Source organism: Bos grunniens, chromosome 4 (assembly GCF_055505025.1).
Source record: "Bos grunniens cultivar Pamir isolate PY7600 chromosome 4, Bosgru_T2T1.0, whole genome shotgun sequence".
Lineage (NCBI taxonomy): Eukaryota > Metazoa > Chordata > Mammalia > Artiodactyla > Bovidae > Bos > Bos grunniens.
Window position 1 is genome coordinate 60538145 of NC_141168.1, and position 23134 is coordinate 60561278.

The 23134-nt window shown below is 38.3% G+C and overlaps 1 protein-coding gene across 2 annotated transcripts in view; it reads left to right on the plus strand.

Annotated features, from left to right (window-relative positions):
• Nucleotides 1-16933, plus strand: part of GPR141 (G protein-coupled receptor 141) — a 68866-nt gene extending 51933 nt beyond the window's left edge. The window contains exons 2-4 of one of the 2 annotated variants that reach the window (XM_086398494.1): nucleotides 1975-2128; nucleotides 8523-8667; nucleotides 13996-16933. In XM_086398494.1, coding sequence (XP_086254620.1) covers nucleotides 14010-14921 — 912 coding nt within the window. In that variant the 5' untranslated portion in view covers nucleotides 1975-2128; nucleotides 8523-8667; nucleotides 13996-14009 and the 3' untranslated portion in view covers nucleotides 14922-16933. The remainder of the gene's footprint in view (nucleotides 1-1974; nucleotides 2129-8522; nucleotides 8668-13995) is intronic. The other variant, XM_086398492.1, reaches the window with a different exon arrangement.
• The last annotated feature ends 6201 nt before the right edge of the window (nucleotides 16934-23134 follow it).

The following is a 23134-nucleotide window of genomic DNA, read 5'->3' on the forward strand; positions in this document are numbered from 1 at the left end:
TTCACACCAGTCAGAATGGCTGCAATCCAAAAGTCTACAAGCAATAAATGCTGGAGAGGGTGTGGAGAAAAGGGAACCCTCTTACACTGTTGGTGGGAATGCAAACTAGTACAGCCACTATGGAGAACAGTGTGGAGATTCCTTAAAAAACTGGAAATAGAACTGCCTTATGATCCAGCAATCCCACTGCTGCATACACACTGAGGAAACCAGAATTGAAAGAGACACGTGTACCCCAATGTTCATCGCAGCACTGTTTATAATAGCCAGGACATGGAAGCAACCTAGATGTCCATCAGCAGATGAATGGATAAGAAAGCTGTGGTACATATACACACTGGAGTATTACTCAGCCATTAAAAAGAATACCTTTGAGTCAGTTCTAATGAGGTGGATGAAACTGGAGCCTATTATACAGAGTGAAGTAAGCCAGAAAGAAAAACACCAATACAGTATACTAATGCATATATATGGAATTTAGAAAGATGGCAACAATAACCCTGTATACGAGACAGCAAAAGAGACACTGATGTATAGAACAGTCTTTTGGACTCTGTGAGAGAGGGAGAGGGTGGGATGGTTTGGGAGAATGGCATTGAAACATGTATAATATCATATATGAAATGAGTCGCCAGTCCAGGTTCGATGCACGATACTGGATGCTTGGGGCTGGTGCACTGGGACGACCCAGAGGGATGGTACTGGGAGGGAGGAGGGAGGAGGGAGGAGGGTTCAGGATGGGTAACACATGTATACCTGTGGTGGATTCATGTTGATATATGGCAAAACCAATACAATATTATAAAGTTAAAAAAAAAAAGCATAGTGGCTATAGCTAGCAATACTGTATTGTAGTCTTAAAAATTTGCTAAGGGGATAGATCTTATGTTAAGTTTTCATACATAATAATAAGTAAAGGAGGCAGGATGATTTTTTTAATTGGAGGCTAATTAGGTTACAATATTGTGGTGGTTTTTGCCATACATCAACACGAATCGGCATTAGGTATACATATGTCCCCTCCCTCTGGAACCCTACTCCCACTCCCCGCCTTATCCAACCCCTCTGGGTTGTCACAGAGCACTGGCTTTGGGCTCCCTGGGTCATACGTGGAATCCACACTGGCTACCAATTTTACATATGGTAATGTTATGTTTCAATGCTATTCTCCCAAATCATCCCACCGCCTAATACCCTCACTGTGTCCAAAATGTCTTTGTCCTCTTTGCTGCCCTGCAAGTAGGATCATCAATACTATCTTTCTAGATTCCATATATATGTGTTAATATATGATATTTGTCTTTCTATTTCTGACTTACTTCACTCTGTATAATAGGCTCTAAGTTCATCCACCTCATCCACCTTGACTCAAATGTGTTCCTTTTTATAGCTGAGTAATATGCAGCACAACTTCGTTATCCATTCATCTGCCAACTGACATCTAGGTTTCTTCCATTGCTTAGCTGTTGTAAACAGTGCTTCAATGAACACTGGGGTGCATGAATATTTTTCAGTCCTGGTTTTCTCAGGATATATGCCCAGTAGTGGAATTGCTCAGTCATATGGAAATTTTTGAAGGCGAAGGACCAGCTTATGGCATGGATGATTGTGGTGTATACTTATCTTTAAAGTCATTGAATTGTATACATGAATGTATATAGCTTTTTGTATGTCAATCATACTTTAATAAAATCTTTTTTTAAAAAAAAGAGCAATGGAAAGAAAACTAAGTGAGTAAATATAAATGTCTATCGATTATTAACCATACAATACAATGATAATATATTGCGGAGTTTAAAATGTACGCAGAATTAAAATATATAACAATAAAATGGAAGTAGAGAGTAAATGGAATTTAAATGTTCTGAATTTGTATCAATAGGAGGGAAGTGGCTAGAGTAATAATTTATATTAGGCTTGTTGTTTGGTTGCTAAGTTGTGTTCAACTTTTTTGCAACCCCATGTACTCACCAGGTTCCTCTGTCCATGGAATTTTCCAGGCAAGAATACTGGAGTGGCTTGCCATTTCCTTCTCCAGGGGATCTTCCTGACCTGGGGATGAAACCTGTTTCTCCTGAATTGGCAGGCAGATTCTTTACTGCTGAACCACCAGAGAAGCCCATAATAGGTAAAAGGATGCATGTTATATCTTTAGGGTTATCACTACAAAAAAAGTAGAAAAATATATAACTAAGAAGTTAATAGAGGAGGAAGGGATGAAATAAAACATACTTGAATAATCCAAAGGAAGGCAGAGAAAGAGGGAAAGAGACTACATGAATGGTTGACTCAAACAGAAAATAAAATTAAGATGATACATTAGACACAACTTCAATCAGAAGTTCCGTCACATGTAAAGAAACAGTTGAAATAAGAAGAGCTGTTAGACTGAGTTTAAGAAACAAGATCTAACTATATGATATTTACAAAGACACATTTTAAATGTTAGAACCATAAAGGTCTACAAATAAAAGGATAGAAAAAAGATATAAAACAAATAAATATTTAACAAAAAAAGGCTTTGCATATTATAAAAAGTAGATATTAAGGAAGAATAATTTTGGAAATAAAGGGGACATTTTATGATTAATATATACAATCACTATTTTAAACTTTTATGGTCTAATAACATAGTGTAGAAACATGAAATAACAGTTGACAGAATGAAAAGAATACTGCACCATCTATAATAAGAATATAAAATCTTAACAAACCACTCTCAATTGCTGCTAGAATCGGGAGACAGAAACCCCCCACAAAACAGTGTATATGTGAAAGATTTAGATAATAAAAATAAATTTAATCTCAGTTGAATGCATAGAATACTGAAAGAAATAACCTCAATTGTACACAAAGTCTTTTAGAAAATGGTAAATGAGAGAACATTTCTAAGCCCATTTAATGAAACCAGCAAAACCTTTTTATACCTGATAAGGGCATTGAAGAGAGAATTATAGATCAGTCTTTCTCGTAAGAGAAGCAAAATTCTATACAAAATACTAACACTTCAAATAAGCTGATATATTAATGAAGTTTATATGTAACATCGAAGCATGTCAGTTGCCCAGTTGTATCTGACTCTGTGACCCTATGCTCTGTAGGTCACCAGGTTCCTCTGTCTATGGGATTCCCTGGACAAGAATACTGGAGTGGGTCGCCATACCCTTCTCCAGGGGATCTTCCCAACCCAGGAATTGAACCCTGCTTCAAAATGGGTTTTATTCCAGGTTCACAAGTATGGAACATGTACAAATCAATCACTAATCCACCACATTAAACAAAAAAGGGAGAAATATCATATGATTATCTCGATAAATATTTTAAAAAAACATATAAAATACTTCTATATAGAAAATCATAAGACATCATTGAGACAAATTAAAGAAGATATAAAAACATGGAAGGATATATTATGTTTAGTTATTAGAAGACTCAGTGTTGAAAAGCGATTGCTATCTGTTTAAAGCTATCAGTATGTATAATTTTAATGTAAATTCATTAAAAACACCAGAAGCTTTATTAATCAGATTTTAGAACTTGTATGGAAATGCAGAATATCAAGTATAGCTCAGGGGATCTTAAGGAAAAGAAAGTTAAAAAAATTAGACTACCTGATATGAAAATTTACTATACCACAATAGTAATTTAAAGAGTGGTTCTGGCACATGTGTAGATCAACAAACCAGCAGAACATATCAGAGACTTAAAAAAGGGCTAACTTGACTCATATGTGGTCACCTGATTTATGACACAGTTTAGTGAATGTGGGAATGATATTTCCAATTAATGATTCTGAGTCAATTGCTTATCCATATGGGAAAAAATAATCATGGCTCCTACCTTACATTATATTAAAAAATCACTTCTAGATAAACTGTATATGTTAAAAAAAGAAGAAGATGAAAATACTAGTATACTAGGTTAAGATAGTATACTATCCTTATTACTTTTGTGTAGCCAACTCCTTACCAGGACATGAAGGTGCTGACTCTGTTAAATTACCAATTTAACAAACTGGTAATACCAAAAAGTAAATATTCTGTTCATCGCAAAATACCTATTAAGAAGTATAGGAAGTATAGGAAGAAGAACATATCTCTAATAAAGGAGTGGTATCTAGGCTACATAAAGACTACTGCCAATCAATAAGAAAAAGGCAGACTACCAAATAGAAATATGGTGAAAGACTGCAACAGGCACTTCACAAAACAGAATATCTAAGTGTCCAACAGATACATATGAATGTGGTCATCTTTATTATTCAGTAAGCTAAATGCAGATCAAAACCACAATGAAATACAACAACATCTACTACAATGGCAAAAATTAAAAGGACAGAAAATTCTGAATATTCTGGAGACTGTGGAGCACTGAAACTCTCCTGTACTGTTAGTGAGAATTTATATCAGAAACTGTTTCTGGGTTTCACTGAAACAGAACAAATACACATCCTACAATCCATCATTTACACACTTACGTAAATTCCCAACAGAATTTGGGAATTTATTTATTTTCACAAAAGATGAAATGCATACTTATTTTCACAAAAGAAATGTATAAGAATGTTCAAAGTAGTATTATTTATTTATTTATTTTTATTTTATATTGGAGTACAGTTGATTTACAATGTTGTGGTAGTCTCAGGGGTACAGGAAAGTGATTTAGTTACACATATACTTACATCTGGCTTCCCAGGTGGCACTAGTGGTAAAGAACCCGCCTGCCAATGCAGGATACTTAAGAGGTGCTGGTTTGATCCTTGGGTCATGGGAGATACCCTGGAGGAGGAAATTGCAACCCACTCCAGTATTCTTTCCTGGAAATTCCATGGACAGAGAAGTCTGGCGGGCTACACACAGTCCATGGGGTTGCAAAGAGTCGGACACAACTAAAGCGACTTAGCACATACATATGTATCTATTCTTTTTCAGATTCTTTTCTATATAGGTTATTACAGAGTATTAAGTAGAGTTCCCTGTGCTATATAGTAGATCCTTGTTGATAATCTATTTTATATATAATACAGTGTATATGTTAATCACAAACTCCTAATTTATCCCCCACACTCACCTTTCCTCTTTGGTAACCATAAGTTTCTTTTCTAAGTCTGTGAGTTTATTTCTGTTCTGTAAATAAGTTCATTTGTATCATTTTTTAGATTCCACATATAAGTGAGCTCATAGGATATTTGTCTTTGTCTGAACTACCTCATTTGATATGATAATGTCTAGGTGCATCCATGTTGCTGCAAATGGCATTAATTCATTCCTTTTACGGCTGATATATTCCATTGTATATATATGTATCACATCTTTTGTATCCATTCATTTGTTGATGGACATTTAGGTTACTTCCATATCTTGGCTATTGTAAATAGTGCTGCAATGAACATTGAGGTGCATGTATCTTTTAGAAGTATGGTTTTCTCCAGATGCGTGCCTAGGAGTGGGATTTCTGGATCATATGGTAGCTTTATTTTTATTTTTTTAAGAACCCCCTATAGAATTCTCTCTAGTGGCTGTACCAATTTACATCTCACTAAGAGTGTAGGATGGTTCCCTTTTCTCCACACCCTCATGTGCTTTTTGGCCATCTATATACTTCCTTTGGAGAAATGTCTGTTTAGATCTCCTGTGTATTTTTTGTTTGGGGTTTTTTTTTTTTTTTAATATTGAGCTGCATGAGCTATTTGTATATTTTGGAGATTAATCCCTTGTTGGTTGCATTTTTTGCAAATATTTTCTGCCATTCTCTGGGCTGTCTTTTCATTGCTTGTGGTTTATAGTGTTATTTATAATAGCTCTATAAGTGGAAATAATGCTATTGTCCATCAACAATAGAATGGGTAAATTGTGAAATATTCATGCAATGATACAATATACTAAATAAAATTATACACATGAATGAATCTTAAAGCATAATACTGAGTGCACTAAACTAGATACACACAAAAAAGGACACTGAATTTATATAAAATTCAAAGTAGACAAACATATTATATGGTTTTAGCTGTCAGGATAGTGATTGTCTTTGGTGAGGGTATGGTTAAAATTCATTGAACTGTATACCTATATCTGAGCACTGTACTATAAGTATGTTAGTTTTCAATAGTAATGTTTACATTCATTTAAATAACTTCATTAGATTATATGAATACAAAGGAAAACTCAGTTCTTCCCTCCTCAATCTTGTTCGGAAGGCAGAAATGTAACTGAGTGACATAGTAGAGGTAAGCATGATTGGTATGTTCCATGGACAAACGGGGATTACATACAACCTGAATTGAGAATGGAGATTAGTAAGGCTTCCCAGGGGAAATGATGACTCAATTGATCCTTAGAATAGGAATTAACAAGGTATATCATGGTTGTTCGGAGAAGGCAATGGCACCCCACTCCAGTACTCTTGCCTGGAAAATCCCATGGGTGGAGGATTCTGGCAGGCTGCAGTCCAGGGGGTCGCTAAGAGTCGGACACAACTGAGCGACTTCACTTTCACTTTTCACTTTCCTGCATTGGAGAAGGAAATGGCAACCACTCCGGTGTTCTTGCCTGGAGAATCCCAGGGACGGGGGAGCCTGGTGGGCTGCCGTCTATGGGGTCACACAGAGTCGGACACGACTGAAGTGACTTAGCAGTAGCAGTAGCATCATGGTTGTTACTTGCAGACAAAACAACCCACTTAGGCTGGTCTATTATCACCCTGCTTATTTAACTTATATGCAGAGTACATCATGAGAAACGCTGGACTGGAAGAAACGCAAGCTGGAATCAAGATTGCCGGGAGAAATATCAATAACGTTAGATATGCAGATGATACCATCCTTATGGCAGAAAGGGAAGAGGAACTAAAAAGCCTCTTGATGAAAGTGAAAGTGGAGAGTGATACAGTTGGCTTAAAGCTCAATATTCAGAAAACGAAGATCATGGCATCCGGTCCCATCACTTCATGGGAAATAGATAGGGAAACAGTGGAAACAGTGTCAGACTTTATTTTTGGGGGCTCCAAAATTACTGCAGATGGTGACTGCGGCCATGAAATTAAAAGACTCTTACTCCTTGGAAGGAAAGTTATGACCAACCTAGATAGCATACTCAAAAGCAGAGACATTACTTTGCCAACAAAGGTCCGTCTAGTCAAGGCTATGGTTTTTCCTGTGGTCATGTATGGATGTGAGAGTTGGACTGTGAAGAAAGCTGAGCGCCAAAGAATTGATGCTTTTGAACTGCGGTGTTGGAGAAGACTCTTGAGGGTCCCTTGGACTGCAAGGAGATCCAACCAGTCCGTTCTGAAGGAGATCAGCCCTGGGATTTCTTTGGAGGGAATGATGCTGAAGCTGAAACTCCAGTACTTTGGCCACCTCATGCGGAGAGTTGACTCATTGGAAAAGACTCTGATGCTGGGAGGGATTGGGGGCAGGAGGAGAAGGGGACGACAGAGGATGAGATGGCTGGATGGCATCACTGACTTGATGGATGTGAGTCTGAGTGAACTCTGGGAGTTGGTGATGGACAGGGAGGCCTGGCGTGCTGCGATTCATGGGGTCGCAAAGAGTCGGACACGACTGAGCGACTGAACTGAACTGAGGTTGGTCTAAGCAGAAGGTGTTTATTAGAAGGTAACAAGTTACAAAATATCATAGAATATCTGGGAAGCAGACTTGGCTGCTACAAAGACATGATCCATATAGACAGAGAAAAATATCCAATACCACTATGAAATTAATAGCAGAAACATCACTGACTCTCTTGCTTTCTGAAGTCCATGATACATAGTACTGGATTCCTGTGCCACTACTGTCCCTGAGAAACCAGACATTTCTACTACTGTCTTGCCAAATAACCTAATCTCTCTATACACTGACATCCTTCACTTTTGCCTCCAAGTTTTGCAGTAGTGCAACAAACTAGTAGAGACTAGCTCACTTACAAGCACTATAACTGCAGAAAACTGTACAGAAAATTTCTGACAGACCAGAAAGGGTTGGAATAGGCTATTCCAATGGGCTATTCCAATGTTGAATGAGCTAACATATGGGATCCGCAGTAAATCAAGTAAAAGGAATAGGAAAGTAAGAAATCCAAAAAGAAGGAAGAGCAGCTTTTAAGATATATTGGCATATAGCTATGTGAGTAGAACCAAATATCTTCATGGCTTCCCCTCCTTCTTACGTTAGAAGCTGCACAACTTGCTTCTCTATGATGCAGGAGTTTGTATATTTCTGAGTGTGTGTGTGTGTGTGTGTGTGTAAAACTCTGGAGAACTTGGCAAATGATATCTGGACTAAAGCTTAGTTTCTTCATTTGAAAATCAGTATAGTGATACATATTAACACACAAAGCCCAGGACTGCTTTGAGGGTTAAATGAGTCCACGTTCAGGTAAGCATCTCATGTAGTACCTGATATATACAAGAGATGTGACATAAACTTCCTTTATCTGAAAGAGAGAGATTATGGCAGTTGGTGAGAAAGGAGGACTTGAGACGGATGTTGTGCAACTAATCATATTTTCTTCTTTTAGAAGCTGAAACTTCTAGGTAAATAACTGAAAAAAAAAAATGACAAGCAGAACTTACGATGGCACATTCCTCCTTGATTCAGATACGAACAAAATATAATTTCACATTTACCTGATGGAACTACTTTTCTACAGAGAAAAATAAAAGGTGAGTGCAGAGATTACATATCACAGAGAGCCAGTATAACAGGAGGCAAGCTTTAATGTCTGTTACATGGAAATCCTATTCCAAACCCAGGAAAGCAGAGACTCTCTGGGGCCAGGTTATTATGATTTTTTAATTAGTCCTATTGACCTATAAGTTATATGCAAGAAAAGTCACCAATTTTAAGTGTACAGATCATTGAGCTTTGACAAATAACTACAGCACAATATAAAACATCCCATCATCCCATAATTTCCCCCAGGCTCCTCTGAAGTCAGTCCCTTCACCTTCAAACTAGGCCCTGAGCTACACTGATCCTTCTATCATATCGGTTTTGATTTTCTAGAAAAAAAAATCATTCAGCATGTAGTCTTTTGTGGCTGGCATCTTTTATTTAGTGTGGCGTTCTCCACTTTTTCACTGCCCCTCTAAAGAGCCTTTCTATACCTATTTCCCTAATTATCTCTCCCCCTTTTATGAAATTTTAATGCCACAGATATACTGTTTGTGTGATTATATACTACATGTATACCTGCATTTTATACACTAAAAATTAGATTTTTCACACCCCCAGAACAAACATTTTCCCCCTTGGAGACAATATTGCCCAACTGAGAATACATGATTTAGTATGATGCTTTTTTGATTCATCAGTATTATATCATCAGTTGGTTCATTTTTATTGTTTTGTAAGTTTGATTGTATGAAGAGACATTCAAGAATGAATAGAATAATTGTGAATGTGTTACAAAGGTCAGGTATTAACCACATGATTCAACTACTGTTCTTCCTTAACTTTGATCCTTGTTGTCCCTGGTATTAGTAAACAGACCTCCTATCACACAGTTGTTCAAGCAAGAAATCTAGGAGGGATTGAGATACTGCCTTTCCCTTAATTTCTCCTTATAAAATTAAAGTCAAATCCTGTTAATTTAATCTCTAGATTATTTCTTGAATCTGGTCTCAAGGGATTGGATTTTGCTATAACCCAGAACATTCTAGACATGTTAAGACTTTTGATTTTTACCTTCAAAGAAATGGGAGGCCACTGAAGGAATTTAAACAAGAAAGTGAAGTGACTTGATTAGTGTAATTAAAATTAATATGTCTTTTATTTAGTAAGTAGCAACTTAGAATGTAGATAATAATTAAATCACTTCCCAGGTGGAACAGTGATTAAGAATCAGCCTCCCAAAGCAAGAGACGTGAGAAACGGGGGTTTAGTCCCTGGGTTGGGAAGATCCCCTGGAGGAGGAAATGGCAACCAGTATTCTTGATCACACGGACCACAGCCTTATCTAACTCAATGAAACTAAGCCATGCCGTGTTGGGTCACCCAAGATGGACGGGTCATGGTGGAGAGGTCTGACAGAATGTGGTCCATTGGAGAAAGGAACGGCAAACCACTTCAGTATTCTTGCCTTGAGAACCCCATGAACAGTATGAAAAGGCAAAATGATAGGATACTGAAAGAGAAACTCCCATACTGAAAGAGAAACTCCCCAGGTCAGTAGGTGCCCAATATGCTACTGGAGATTAGTGGAGAAATAACACCAGAAAGAATGAAGGGGTGGAGCCAAAGCAAAAACAACACCCAGTTGTGGATGGAACTGGTGATAGAAGCAAGGTCCGATGCTGTAAAGAGCAATATTGCATAGGAACCTGGAATGTTAGGTCCATGAATCGGGGCAAATTGGAAGTGGTCAAACAGGAGATGGCAAGAGTGACCATTGACATTCTAGGAATCAGAGAACTAAAATGGACTGGAAAGGGTGAATTTAACTCAGATGACCATTATATCTACTACTGTGGGCAAGAATCCCTTAGAAAAAATGGAGTAGCCATCATGGTCAATAAAAGAGTCCAAAATGCAGTACTTGGATGCAATCTCAAAAGTGACAGAATGATCTCTGTTCGTTTCCAAGGCAAACCATTCAATATCATGGTAATCCAAGCCTATGCCCCAACCTGTAATCCTGAAGAGGCTGAAGTTTAGAGGTTCTATGAAGACCTACAAGACCTTTTAGAACTAACACCCAAAAAAGATATCCTTTTCATTATAGGGGACTGGAATGCAAAAGGAGGAAGTCAAGACACACCTGGAGTAACAGGCAAATTTGGCCTTGGAATACAGAGTGAAGCACGGCAAAGACTAATAGAGTTTAGCCAAGAGAACACACTGGTCATAGCAATCACCCTCTTCCAACAACACAAGAGAAGACTCTACACATGGACATCACCAGATGGTCAACACTGAAATCAGACTGATTATATTCTTTGCAGCCAAAGATGGAGAAGCTCTATACAGTCAGCAAAAACAAGACCAGGAGCTGACTGCAGCTCAGACCATGAACTCCTTATTGCCAAATTCAGACTTATATTGAAGAAAGTAGGGAAAACCACTAGACCATTCAGGTATGACCTAAATTAAATCCCTTACGATTTTACACTGGAAGTGAGAAATAGATTTAAAGGACTAGATCTGATAGAGTGCCTGATGAACTATGGATGGAGGTTCACAACATTGTATAGGAGACAGGGATCAAGACCATCCCCATGGAAAAGAAATGCAAAAAAGCAAAATGGCTGTCTGGGGAGGCCTTACAAATAGCTGTGAAAAGAAGAGAAGCAAAAAGCAAAGGAGAAAAAGAAAGATATAAGCATCTGAATGCAGAGTTCCAAAGAATAGCAAGACGAGATAAGAAAGCCTTCCTCAGTGATCAATGCAAAGAAATAGAGGAAAACAACAGAATGGGAAAGACTAGAGATCTCTTCAAGAAAATTAGAGATACCAAGGGAACACTTCATGCTAAGATGGGTTTGATAAAGGACAGAAATGGTATGGACCTAAGCAGAAGATATTAAGAAGAGGTGGCAAGAATACATAGAAGAACTGTACGAAAAAGATCTTCATGTCCAAGATAATCATGATGGTGTGATCACTGACCTAGAGCCAGACATCCTGGAATGTGAATTCAAGTTGGCCTTAGGAAGCATCACTATGAACAAAGCTAGAGGTGATGGAATTCCAGTGGAGCTATTCCAAATCCTGAAAGATGATGCTGTGAAAGTGCTGCACTCAATATGCCAGCAAATTTGGAAAACTCAGCAGTGGCCATAGGACTGGAAAAGTTCAGTTTTCATTCCAATCCCAAAGAAAGGCAATGCCAAAGAATGCTCAAACTATTGCACAATTACACTCATCTCACATGCTAGTAAAGTAATGCTTAAAATTCTCCAAGCCAGGCTTCAGCAATACATGAACCGTGAATTTCCAGATGTTCAAGCTGGTTTTAGAAAATACAGAGGAACCAGAGATCAAATTGCCAACATCCGCTGGATCATGGAAAAAGCAAGAGAGTTCCAGAAAAACATCTATTTCTGCTTTATTGACTATGCCAAAGCCTTTGACTGTGTGGATCATAAGAAACTGGAAAATTCTAAAAAAATGGGAATACCAGACCACCTGACCTGCATCTTGAGAAACCTATATGCAGGTGAGGAAGCAACAGTTAGAACTGGACATGGAACAACAAACTGGTTCCAAACAGGAAAAGGAGTATGTCAAAGCTGCATATTGTCAACCTGATTATTTAACTTATATACAGAGTACATAATGAGAAATGCTGGGCTGGAAGAAGAACAAGCTGGAATCAAGATTGCCAGGAGAAATATCAATAACCTCAGATATGCAGATGACACCACCCTTATGGCAGAAAGTGAAGAGGAACTAAAGACCCTCTTGATGAAAGTGAAAGTGGAGAGTGAAAAAGTTGGCTTAAAGATCAACATTCAGAAAACTAAGATCATGGCATCTGGTCTCATCACTTCATGGCAAATAGATGGGGAAACAGTGGAAACAGTGTCAGACTTTATTTTCTGGGGCTCCAAAATCACTGCAGATGGTGATTGCAGCCATGAAATTAAAAGATGCTTACTCCTTGGAAGGAAAGTTATGACCAAACTAGATAGCATATTCAAAAGCAGAGATATTACTTTGCCAACAAAGGTCCGTCTAGTCAAGGCTATGGTTTTTCCAGTGGTCATGTATGGATGTGAGAGTTGGACTGTGAAGAAAGCTGAACACCAAAGAATTGATGCTTTTGAACTGTGGTGTTGGAGAAGACTCTTGAGAGTCCCTTGGACTGCAGGGAGATCCAACCAGTCCATCCTAAAGGAGATCAGTCCTGGGTATTCATTGAAAGGACTGATGCTGAAGCTGAAACTCCAATACTTTGGACACCTCATGTGAAGAGTTGCCTCACTGGAAAAGACTCTGATGCTGGGAGGGATTGGGGGCAGGAGGAGAAGGGGACGACAAAGGATAAGATGGCTGGATGGTATCACCGACTTGATGGACATGAGTTTGGGTAAACTCCAGGAGTTGGTGATGAACAGGGAGGCCTTGCGTCCTGGGATTCATGGGGTCGCAAAGAGTCAGGCACAACTGAGGGACTGAACTGACTGATTCTTGTCTGGAAAATATCATGGGTAGAAGAGCCTTGCAGGTTAACAGTCTATGGGGTGGCAAAGAGCTGGACATGACTGAGTGACTGGGCACACACACAATAATTAGAAGGGACAAAGACTATATAGAGAAAGGATATTTCAGAAGTCCAGAGGAAAACTGATAGTGGTTCTTTTATGAATTTAAGGGTGTGTGATGGGAAAATTGGGAGACATGCTATGGTCTCAGGGGGGCCCATGATAAAAACTTAGTCAAGCTCTCACTGTTAGATGATAATGTTACTGTGATGAGAAATTCAGATAAATCCTCCTATTGCTTGCTGCTGCCTTGATTTAGTCTTTTTTTTTTTTGCCAAACAAATCATATCTTAAAGAAATAAAGTATAAATATTCTTGGATCATTTGCTGATGAGTTGGAAGGAATTAGAATGATATAAAAGAAAAAAACATTTTGTGTACTTAATGCATCCACTTTGCTTTCTGTCCATCTTAGGATATCCTCCCCTCCCCGACCCCCCCCTCCCTGCCCAGTGGTTACTGCAATACTAGTATCTATGTATGAACTTCAAATGGTCTGAAATCAAGCTTTATGCAAATAGTTTTGACTGTGTAGATATACACGTATCTCTGGGGGCCTCTAGAAGTGGTCATTAACCTACTAAAGGTCAAGAATCAATGACTTACTGTGTTTTCAGTGTAGAGTACCTGGAAATGCATATGATAATATTTCTCATTCTTAAGGCATATAAGGTTTACATCATGTAAACAGAAAAATGACAAAGTCACACTGCCAGTTTAATGGAAACAAAATATGAACAAAATTCTGGAAGCTTGTTAGTTACACTCGTGCTTTATCTCTTCCAGGTGACTTCTGAAGCATGGCTGCCCACAACAGTTCCTCCTGCGATGACCCCATATTGACACCCCATTTAACCAGGCTCTACTTCGTAGTGCTTATTGGAGGGCTGTTGGGCATCATCTCCATTTTGTTCCTGCTTGTGAAAATGAACACCCGGTCTGTGACCACCACAGCAGTCATTAATCTGGTGGTGGTCCACAGTGTTTTTCTGCTCACAGTGCCTTTTCGCTTGACCTACCTCATCAAGCACACTTGGACATTTGGGTTGTCCTTCTGCAGATTTGTGAGTGCCATGCTGCACATCCACATGTACCTCACATTCCTGTTCTACATGGTGATTCTAGTCATCAGGTACCTCATTTTCTTCAAGCACAAGGACAAAGTGGAATTCTACAGAAAACTACATGCTGTGGCTGCCAGTACCGCCATGTGGCTGCTGGTGATTGTCATTGTGGTACCTCTGGTTGTTTCTCAGTATGGCATTCATGAGGGCTATGACAGCCACCACTGTTTCAAATTCCACAAAGAACTTACTCATGCATATGTGCAAGCCATCAATTATTTGATAGTCGCTGTTGTCATAATCATCGCAGTGATTCTCCTGGTCCTCCAGATCACCATCATCGTGTTGATGGCACGGAAGCTTGGACACTCCTTACTATCCCATCAAGAGTTCTGGGCTCAGGTGAAAAATCTGCTTTTTATAGGAGTCATTCTTATTTGCTTCCTTCCCTACCAGTGCTTTCGAATTTATTACTTGTACACAGTGGCACACTCAAGAGACTGTAACTACAATGTTGCATTTTATAATGAAATCTTCTTGAGTGTAACAGCAATTAGCTGCTTTGATTTGCTGCTTTTTGTTTTTGGGGGAAGCCACTGGTTTAGGCAAAAGATAATCGACATATGGAATTGTCTTCTGTGCCGTTAGCCACAGACTACAGTATTCAACATTACCTCCTTAATATTGACAGTAAAAACAGGAATGGCTATTTCTTTACTCGATTAAAACTGTGTCTTGATGCAGCCAAACAAAAGGACTGTAAAATGTCAGAGCACTCATTTCAGCCTTTGTGTAATTCTTCTCATCTTTGAACGATACATATACGAAGACTAGTGATGTTCAATCTACCTGGAGCTGCAGTACTGCATGATTTTCCAATATAAAATGTCTACTTGGCCCATCCAGGTACCATGGGTCCAGTGGTTTCTGAGTTTTACTACCTTATTTTCATTTCCTCAGTTTGAAACATGGCCTTTCCTTAGGTTTTGGACTGGACTCAGCCCTCTAATTCTTTTCATTCCACTTGAACTTAGGTAAGTTAATCATAATCATGATTCTACATAAAAGACTCAAACTTCACTTGGCTAGCCAGAGGAGATGACCATACAACTCACACCCTCACACACACACGCACACACACACACACAAACAGATGAGGAGGAGAATACTATGAAATAAAAAACAACAAAAAACTTATTTTAGATTATCAAAACTTTGATGGGAAGTCACTAATCTAGACATCAAGAGAAACAAAACTCTTTCTGACTAAACAAGGTACCTAGATTTGTCTTTTGAAAGATAAATTGTAAGGATGAGATCACTTTCCTCAATATCTCCAAAAATCATTTAAAAGCTTACTGAATATATCTAAATAATGGTGAAACTGTAACTTAGAGAATAACCCTGACCAATATGCTGCTAGGCATAAAGATTAGTTCAAAAGAGAAGTGATTAAATTTTCCCCCTTTGGTTTTTTGAAGGATTTCTAGATGTCTTGGGCCACAATTTAGATTTTCCTTGGAGACAGAAAGTTATACTGAAATTTTAGAGTTTCCTTCCTCCCTTAGTTATGTGTCTTTAAATAAATGAAAACAATATTCTAAAAAGAGAACTTCTGAGAAATATATAGAAAAACCATTAAGCTAGATTATGAGATTAGACTGCTAAATTGAAACATAGGACTATGGATTTTTTTCCCTCATGCTCACATTTCTACTATTTCCTTCAAAGTTTCATCATCTTGAAACTTAGCAAAGAACTGATCCTGTTTCCTATCTGATTCTTCAAAACCTGAAGTGATTCTTGGTACGAAGAGAAGAAATGAGTGAATCAATGTAATTTTTTTCTTCTCCCAGCAAGGTAAATGTTTAGGATTTAAAGATTTTTCTTTATTTGTTATACCCTGCTGCTGCTAAGTCACTTCAGTCATGTCCGACTCTGTGCGAGCCCATTGACGGCAGCCCATCAGGCTCCCCCATCTCTGGGATTCTCCAGGCAAGAACACTGGAGTGGGTTGCCATTTCCTTCTCCAATGCATGAAAGTGAAAAGTGAAAGTGAAGTCGATCAGTCGTGTCTGACTCCTAGCGACCCCATGGACTGCAGCCTATCAGGCTCCTCTGTCCGTGGGATTTTCCAGGCAAGAGTACTGGAGTGGGGTGCCATTGCCTTCTCCGTGTTATACCATATGCATCCACAAATTCATCAAATGAATAAGAGATATCCTTGTGAGTTTTATGATTACCGAAACTGCTGAGTCATAGAAATTAATTTTGAGGAAGAAAAGTGACAGCATACTGCATAGGTGACTTATTCAAATTTTTTTCCTGATTTAAATTTTCTCTTATCCATGTTTTTTTCTTTTTAAGTTATAATTATTTAAAAAATTATTTATGAGAATTACATTGTTTCTCTCCTTGTATATCCATGTCTTACTATCATAATGTCTTGTTAGCTTGTAGATTGTATTAATATTATAGTCTCTTTCAGTCTTTAAAGATGTTAAGCTCAGGCAATTATGCTTTTCTCTGTATTATCATATATTATAATAAAGAGCCTGTTTTACAGACATATAAGAAATGCTATCCCAAATATAAAAATACAATGTATAAAATATCTTATTCATTAATATTTACAAAATAAACAAAAATTTCAATCTGTCGGTTCTTTGTCTTTAATTGCTTTGAAAGTGAATCTCATGCAGGAGTAGGAGTGGCATTGGCCTCTCAGGCTACTTTTGGATATCACAATTATAAAAGAGTACTACTGGCATTTGATGACTGGGATTAGAGGCCAGCCTTGCACACAATGAAAAATTATCAAGGTGTGCAGCCTTGCACACCTTGCCTTGCACACATTTAAAAATTATCGAGTCCGTGAAGACTACCCTGACGGTCCAGTGGCTAAGATGCCATGCTCCTCACACAGGGGGCCCAAGTTAGATTCCACATGCCACAACTAAGACCCAGTACAGCCAAAGAAAGAAATACTAAAAAGAGAATCATCAGGCCTTACCCGTATTAGAGTGTTCTTCAAGGCATTCGTGAAATAAGACACATGATCATAATAATCAGAGCAGTTACTTAGGTTTTATTCACTTTACATAAACACATAGTATTTGTGGGATGGTATGATGTTAATTTTTAAAAATTTCCAGAAGCGTAGCTACCATGGATATTGAGGAAAGATTTTATTCTGTTTTCCTCAGAACTTTATCAAGAGTTGTTCATACCTTTGGAAAATCATATTGTCAATGGCAATACCATCTATGACATTAATATACAACACACACACCTGTAAACAATATTTGTGGTTGTATTCAGGTAGATATTAAACACAGGTGCCAACATCAGACTGCCTCATTTGTCTCCTTTGAGATCATGTCTGAGCACTTACACACTGCAATACATATATTTTATTACAAATAACTTTCTCTTTCATTGCTCATTTATGTTACAGTTAGAACAGTATATATATATATATATATATATATATATATATGGATTGTATTATGGGTTGTATTATCAGTGAATTTTATTTTAGAATGGTAAAAGTATTGCCAAATATTTGCAATAAAATTAAGACATTGGGTCTGCAAGAATTGAGAACCACTGAACTACCACAAATAGGGTCAGTTTAAAAGGGAGCATTGTCAATTATGACATTATGAACTGGAAAAATACTCCTATATTTTGGAAATACTTAACCTCAGTGTTGTTCAATTGTGTTTTTTCTTGCTACACCACGCGGCATATGGAACTTCCCCAACCAGGGGAAGACTTTTCCTGGTGGCTCAGATGGTAAAGAGCTTGCCTGCAATGCAGGAGACCCGGGTTCGATCCCTGGGTCAGGAAGATCCCCTGGAGAAGGAAATGGCAACCCACTCCCGTATTCTTGCCTGGAAAATCCCATGGACAGAGGAGCCTGGCAGATTATAGTCCATGGGGTTGTAAAGAGTCAGACTCAACTGAGAGAACCAGGGGGACCAGGGATCAAATCCATGCCCCCTTCAGTAGAAACACAGTCTTAACCACTGGACCACCAGGGAAGTTCAGAGTGATTCAATTGTAAATTATTTTTTTCATTACTATAGTGATTAAAAAAGTAAATACAACTTCCAGGAAAATACAAAAAGAATATATATGTATTTTTTCCTTTTTGATAAGACAAAGGCATTTCCCTGAACTGCATAACTTCCAGATTGGCTCATGATCAGTATCTACCAGATTTTGAACCCATGGATAATGGCAATTTTTTTTTTTTTTAATGAAATGAATTTTCTGTGGATTGATTCAAAGAGTGCTGAAAATCCCCAAAACTCTCCCAAATCCGTCTTAGTGGGACTGCCATTAAAGCTGCACTCCAAGATTAATATGGCAGTTCTTCTGAAGGACTTCAGTTCAGTTCAGTTCAGTTGCTCAGTCGCGTCCGACTCTTTGCGACCCCATGAAACGCAGCACATCAGGCCTTCCTGTCCATCACCAACTCCCGGAGTTCACTCAAACTCATGTCCATCGAGTCGGTGATGCCATCCAGCCATCTCATCCTCTGTCATCCCCTTCTCCTCCTGTCCTCAATCCCTCCCAGCATCAGGGTCTTTTCCAATGAGTCAACTCTTCGCATGAGATGGCCAAAGTACTGGAGTTTCAGCTTCAACGTCAGTCCTTGCAATGAACACACAGGACTGATCTCTTTAGGATGGACTGGTTGGACCTCCTTGTAGTCCAAGGGACTCTCAAGAGTCTTCTCCAATACTACAATTCAAAAACATCAATTCTTTGGTGCTCAGCTTTCTTCACAGTCCAACTCTCACATCCATACATGACCACTGGAAAAACCATAGCCTTGACTAGACGGACGTTTGTTGGCAAAGTAATATCTCTGCTTTTTAATATGCTATCTAGGTTGGTCATAAATTTCCTTCCAAGGAGTAAGCGTCTTTTAATTTCATGGCTGCAGTCACCATCTGCAGTGATTTTGGAGCCCCCCAAAATAAAGTCTGACACTGTTTCCACTGTTTCCCCATCTATTTGTCATGAAGTGATGGGACCAGATGCCATGATCTTCGTTTTCTGAATGTTGAGCTTTAAGCCAACTTTTTCACTCTCCACTTTCACGTTCATCAAGAGGCTTTTTAGTTCCTCTTCACTTTCTGCCATAAGGGTGGTGTCATCTGCATATCTGAGGTTATTGCTATTTCTCCCAGATAAAACCTCTTCGGTCAGCAGCTCTTGAGTGTGAGGTCAGTGAGGTGAACGTTTGTGAAACTGCCATTTCTTAGACTTGGTAGATTTTGCCCACTTACTCTCTAACGAAATAAGGCTTAGACCAAGGACTCTCATACCAACTGGGGCTGATGGGAACAAGGAAACTCTGCTTGGAATGAAAAGTGAAAGTGAAAGTCGCTCAGTGGTGTCCCACTCTTTGCGACCCTATGAACTATATCGACTATTCTCCAGGCCAGAATACTGGAATGGGTAGTATTCCAGAATACTGGAATGGACTATTCTCCAGGCCAGAATACTGGAATGGGTAGCCTTTTCCTTCTCCAGGTGATCTTCCCAACCCAGGGACTAAACCCAGGTCTCCCACATTGCAAGCAGATGCTTTACTAGCTGAGCCACAAGGGAAGCTCAAGAATACTGGAGTGGGTTGCCTATTCCTTCTCCAGCGTATCTTCCTGACCCAGGAATCAAACTGGGATCTCCTACATTGCAGGCAGACACTTTTCCAGCTGAGCTATGAGGGAAGCCCCCTGCTTGGAATAGTAGTGGCTAAAGCACTTTGAAAACAGGTAGCAACAAAAAGCCTATGGTAAAGGGGCGTGGCAATGATGGATTCACTTGAATAAAGCTGCAAAATCTCAGAAGGCCAAAGAGCATCTATAGATACCAGAAACCGGGCCTTGGCCAGGGAACCTGAAAAGGATTTTGGTCTTGGTCATGGCTGACCATTGTTCCATTTCTGTGATAGAACCAGAATGCCAGGCATTACCAAAATAAAACTCAGAAAAATGAGTAAGTTCTATTTCCCGAAGGGATATACATGTTGAATGGAACTTCCAGAGATAGCTGGGCCCCAATGTCAAACTGTACCTGATGGAGGCTTCAACACGAGACACATTGGAAAAGAAATAGAAATCAAAAAGTACGCCCTCTGTAATAAGGATGTAAAAACAGACACATAGATCAATGGAAGAGAATAAAGAGACCCCATTAAACCAGTGCATATATAGTCAATTACTTTATGAAAAGGTGCCAAGAATATACAATGGAGAAAGCATAGTCTCCTCAATAAATGCTATTGGGAAAACTGAAAAAACCACATGCAAAAGAATGAAATGGGACGCCTATATTGTACCATATGCAAAAATAAACTCAAAATGAATTAAAGACAGATTCAAGATCTGAAACTGTAAAACTTTTAGAAGAAAACATAAGGAGCAAGATGCTTGACAGAGGTCTTGGCAAAGATTTTTTTGGGTTTGTCACCAAAGGCAAAGGCAATAAAAGCAAAAATAAACAAGTGGGACTTCATCGAAACCAGAAAGCTTCTGTTCTGAGGGGAAAAAAAAGCAATAAGATGAAAACTTTCAGGATGAAGAAAATATTTGCATATATTTATATAATATGGGGTTAATATCCAAAATTTACAAAGTACTCACACAGCTCAATAGCAAAAAGTCAAACAATTCAATTAAAAAATGCACAGAAGAAGTGAATAGATATTTTTCCAAAGGAGACATACAAATGACTAACAGGTATATGAAAAATTCTCAACATCATTAATTATCAGGGAAATGCAACTAAAACCATAATTAAATATTGCCTCACATTGTTAGAATGGCTTTCATAAAAAAAGAATAACAAATGTTAAGGATGTTGAGAAAAAAAGAACTCTTGTGCATTGTTGAAGGGAATGCAAATTGACATATCCACTATGGAAAATAGAATGCAGTTTCCTCAAAAATAAAAATGGAACTATGGATGTAGCAATATAATTACTGATTTTTAATATCTAAAGAAACTGAAAGCAAGATCTTGAGGTATTTGTTCTCCCATGCTCATTGCAGCATTATTCAGTGACAGCCAAGATATAAAACAACCTAAGTGTTCATCAACATATGAATGGATAAAGATGTATCATATATATATATATTTATATGTGTGTACATTTACAGGGACTAGGATGGTGGGGAAAATAGAAATGTTGGTCAGAGGGTACATATTTGCAGTTTTGTGAGTATGAATAAGTTTAGAGATCCAAGGTTCAAGTATGATGACTATACTTAGTACTGTATTAAACAGTGGAAATACACTGAGTATAAATTTCAGGTGTATTTGTCACACACAAAACATGATAACTATGCTATTAATACTAGCTTGATTATAGTAATCATTTCACTATGTATATGTATATCAAATTGCATGTTATACACCTTAAATATATTTAACTTTTATTTTAAAAATATTTTAATTATAGTATCAGCTTTTAACTTCTGTCATTTTGAAAATAGTATCAATACAGAATTTTTCAAAAGGAAAAGACAAACATGTTCTTTATTTTAACACTAGATGGCAGCCAAAAGTAACAACTTGTATCTGCTTTTCAAAGCTTTGTTACTTGAGTTTGAAGCTTAATTTATTTTTAAAAAGGGGGTGGGGTTGAGAAAAAAAAGAAAATGAAATAATAACAGTTTCATATGGCTTTTGAAACTGTGCTAGATTCTCAGGGTTGTTTTGTTTTTTTTTATTAAAAGGGATATATTTCGGAGTAACTTCCTGTGGGAAGTAGACTGAGAAGATACTATTAAAGTATAACTCTTTAGCTATAAGAGCAAAAATCATACTGAAAGCAAATATTTTGGCTTATGTCATAGAGATATTCATGCCTTATTTTGATAACAGTTGTTGTTTTTCAGTTGCCCAGTCGTGTCCGACTCTGCCACACCATGGACTTCAGCACACCAGGCCTCCGGGTCCCTCACTATCTCCCAGAGTTTGCCCAAGTTCATGCTCATTGCATCAGTGATGCTGTCCAGCCCTCTCATCCTCTGATGCCCTCTTCTCCTTCTGTCCTCAATCTTTCCCAGAATCAGGGACTTTTCCAACGAGTTGCCTGTTTATATCAGATAACCAAAATACTGGAGCTTCAGCTTCAGCATTGGAGAAGGCAATGGCACCCCACTCCAGTACTCTTGCCTGGAAAATCCCATGGATGGAGGAGCCTGGTGGGCTGCAGTCCATGGGGTCGCTAAGAGTCAGACATGACTGAGCGACTTCACTCTCACTTTTCACTTTCCTGCATTGGAGAAGGAAATGGCAACCCACTCCAGTGTTCTTGCTTGGAGAATCCCAGGGACAGGGGAGCCTCGTGGGCTGACATCTATGGGGTCACACAGAGTGGGACACGACTGAAGTGACTTAGCAGCAGCTTCAGCATCAGTCCTTCTAGTGAATAATCAGGGTTGATCTCCTTTAAGATTGACTGGTTTGCAAGTTGTACAGTTAGTTAGGAAAGATTTTGTGGAGGCATTTTGAGATCTTCAAAGAAATGAAGAGGTTGAATTATGCTAATAAAAGCTAATGCTTAATGAACAAAACAAAACAAAAAAAAGATTGACTGGTTTGATCTCCTTTCTGTCCAAGGGACTTTCAGGACTCTTCTCCATCATCACAGTTCAAAGGCATCAATTCTTTGGTGTTCTGCCTTCTTTATGGTCCAGCTCTCACAACCACACAGTAGCTGCAACTAATTTTTGAACCCAAATTATGTTGATTCTTGCAAATACTTTGTAGAATACACAGTTGTTTTTTTTAGAGGATTGAGATTTAGGTGACCTATTATTATTTTTTAATCACTG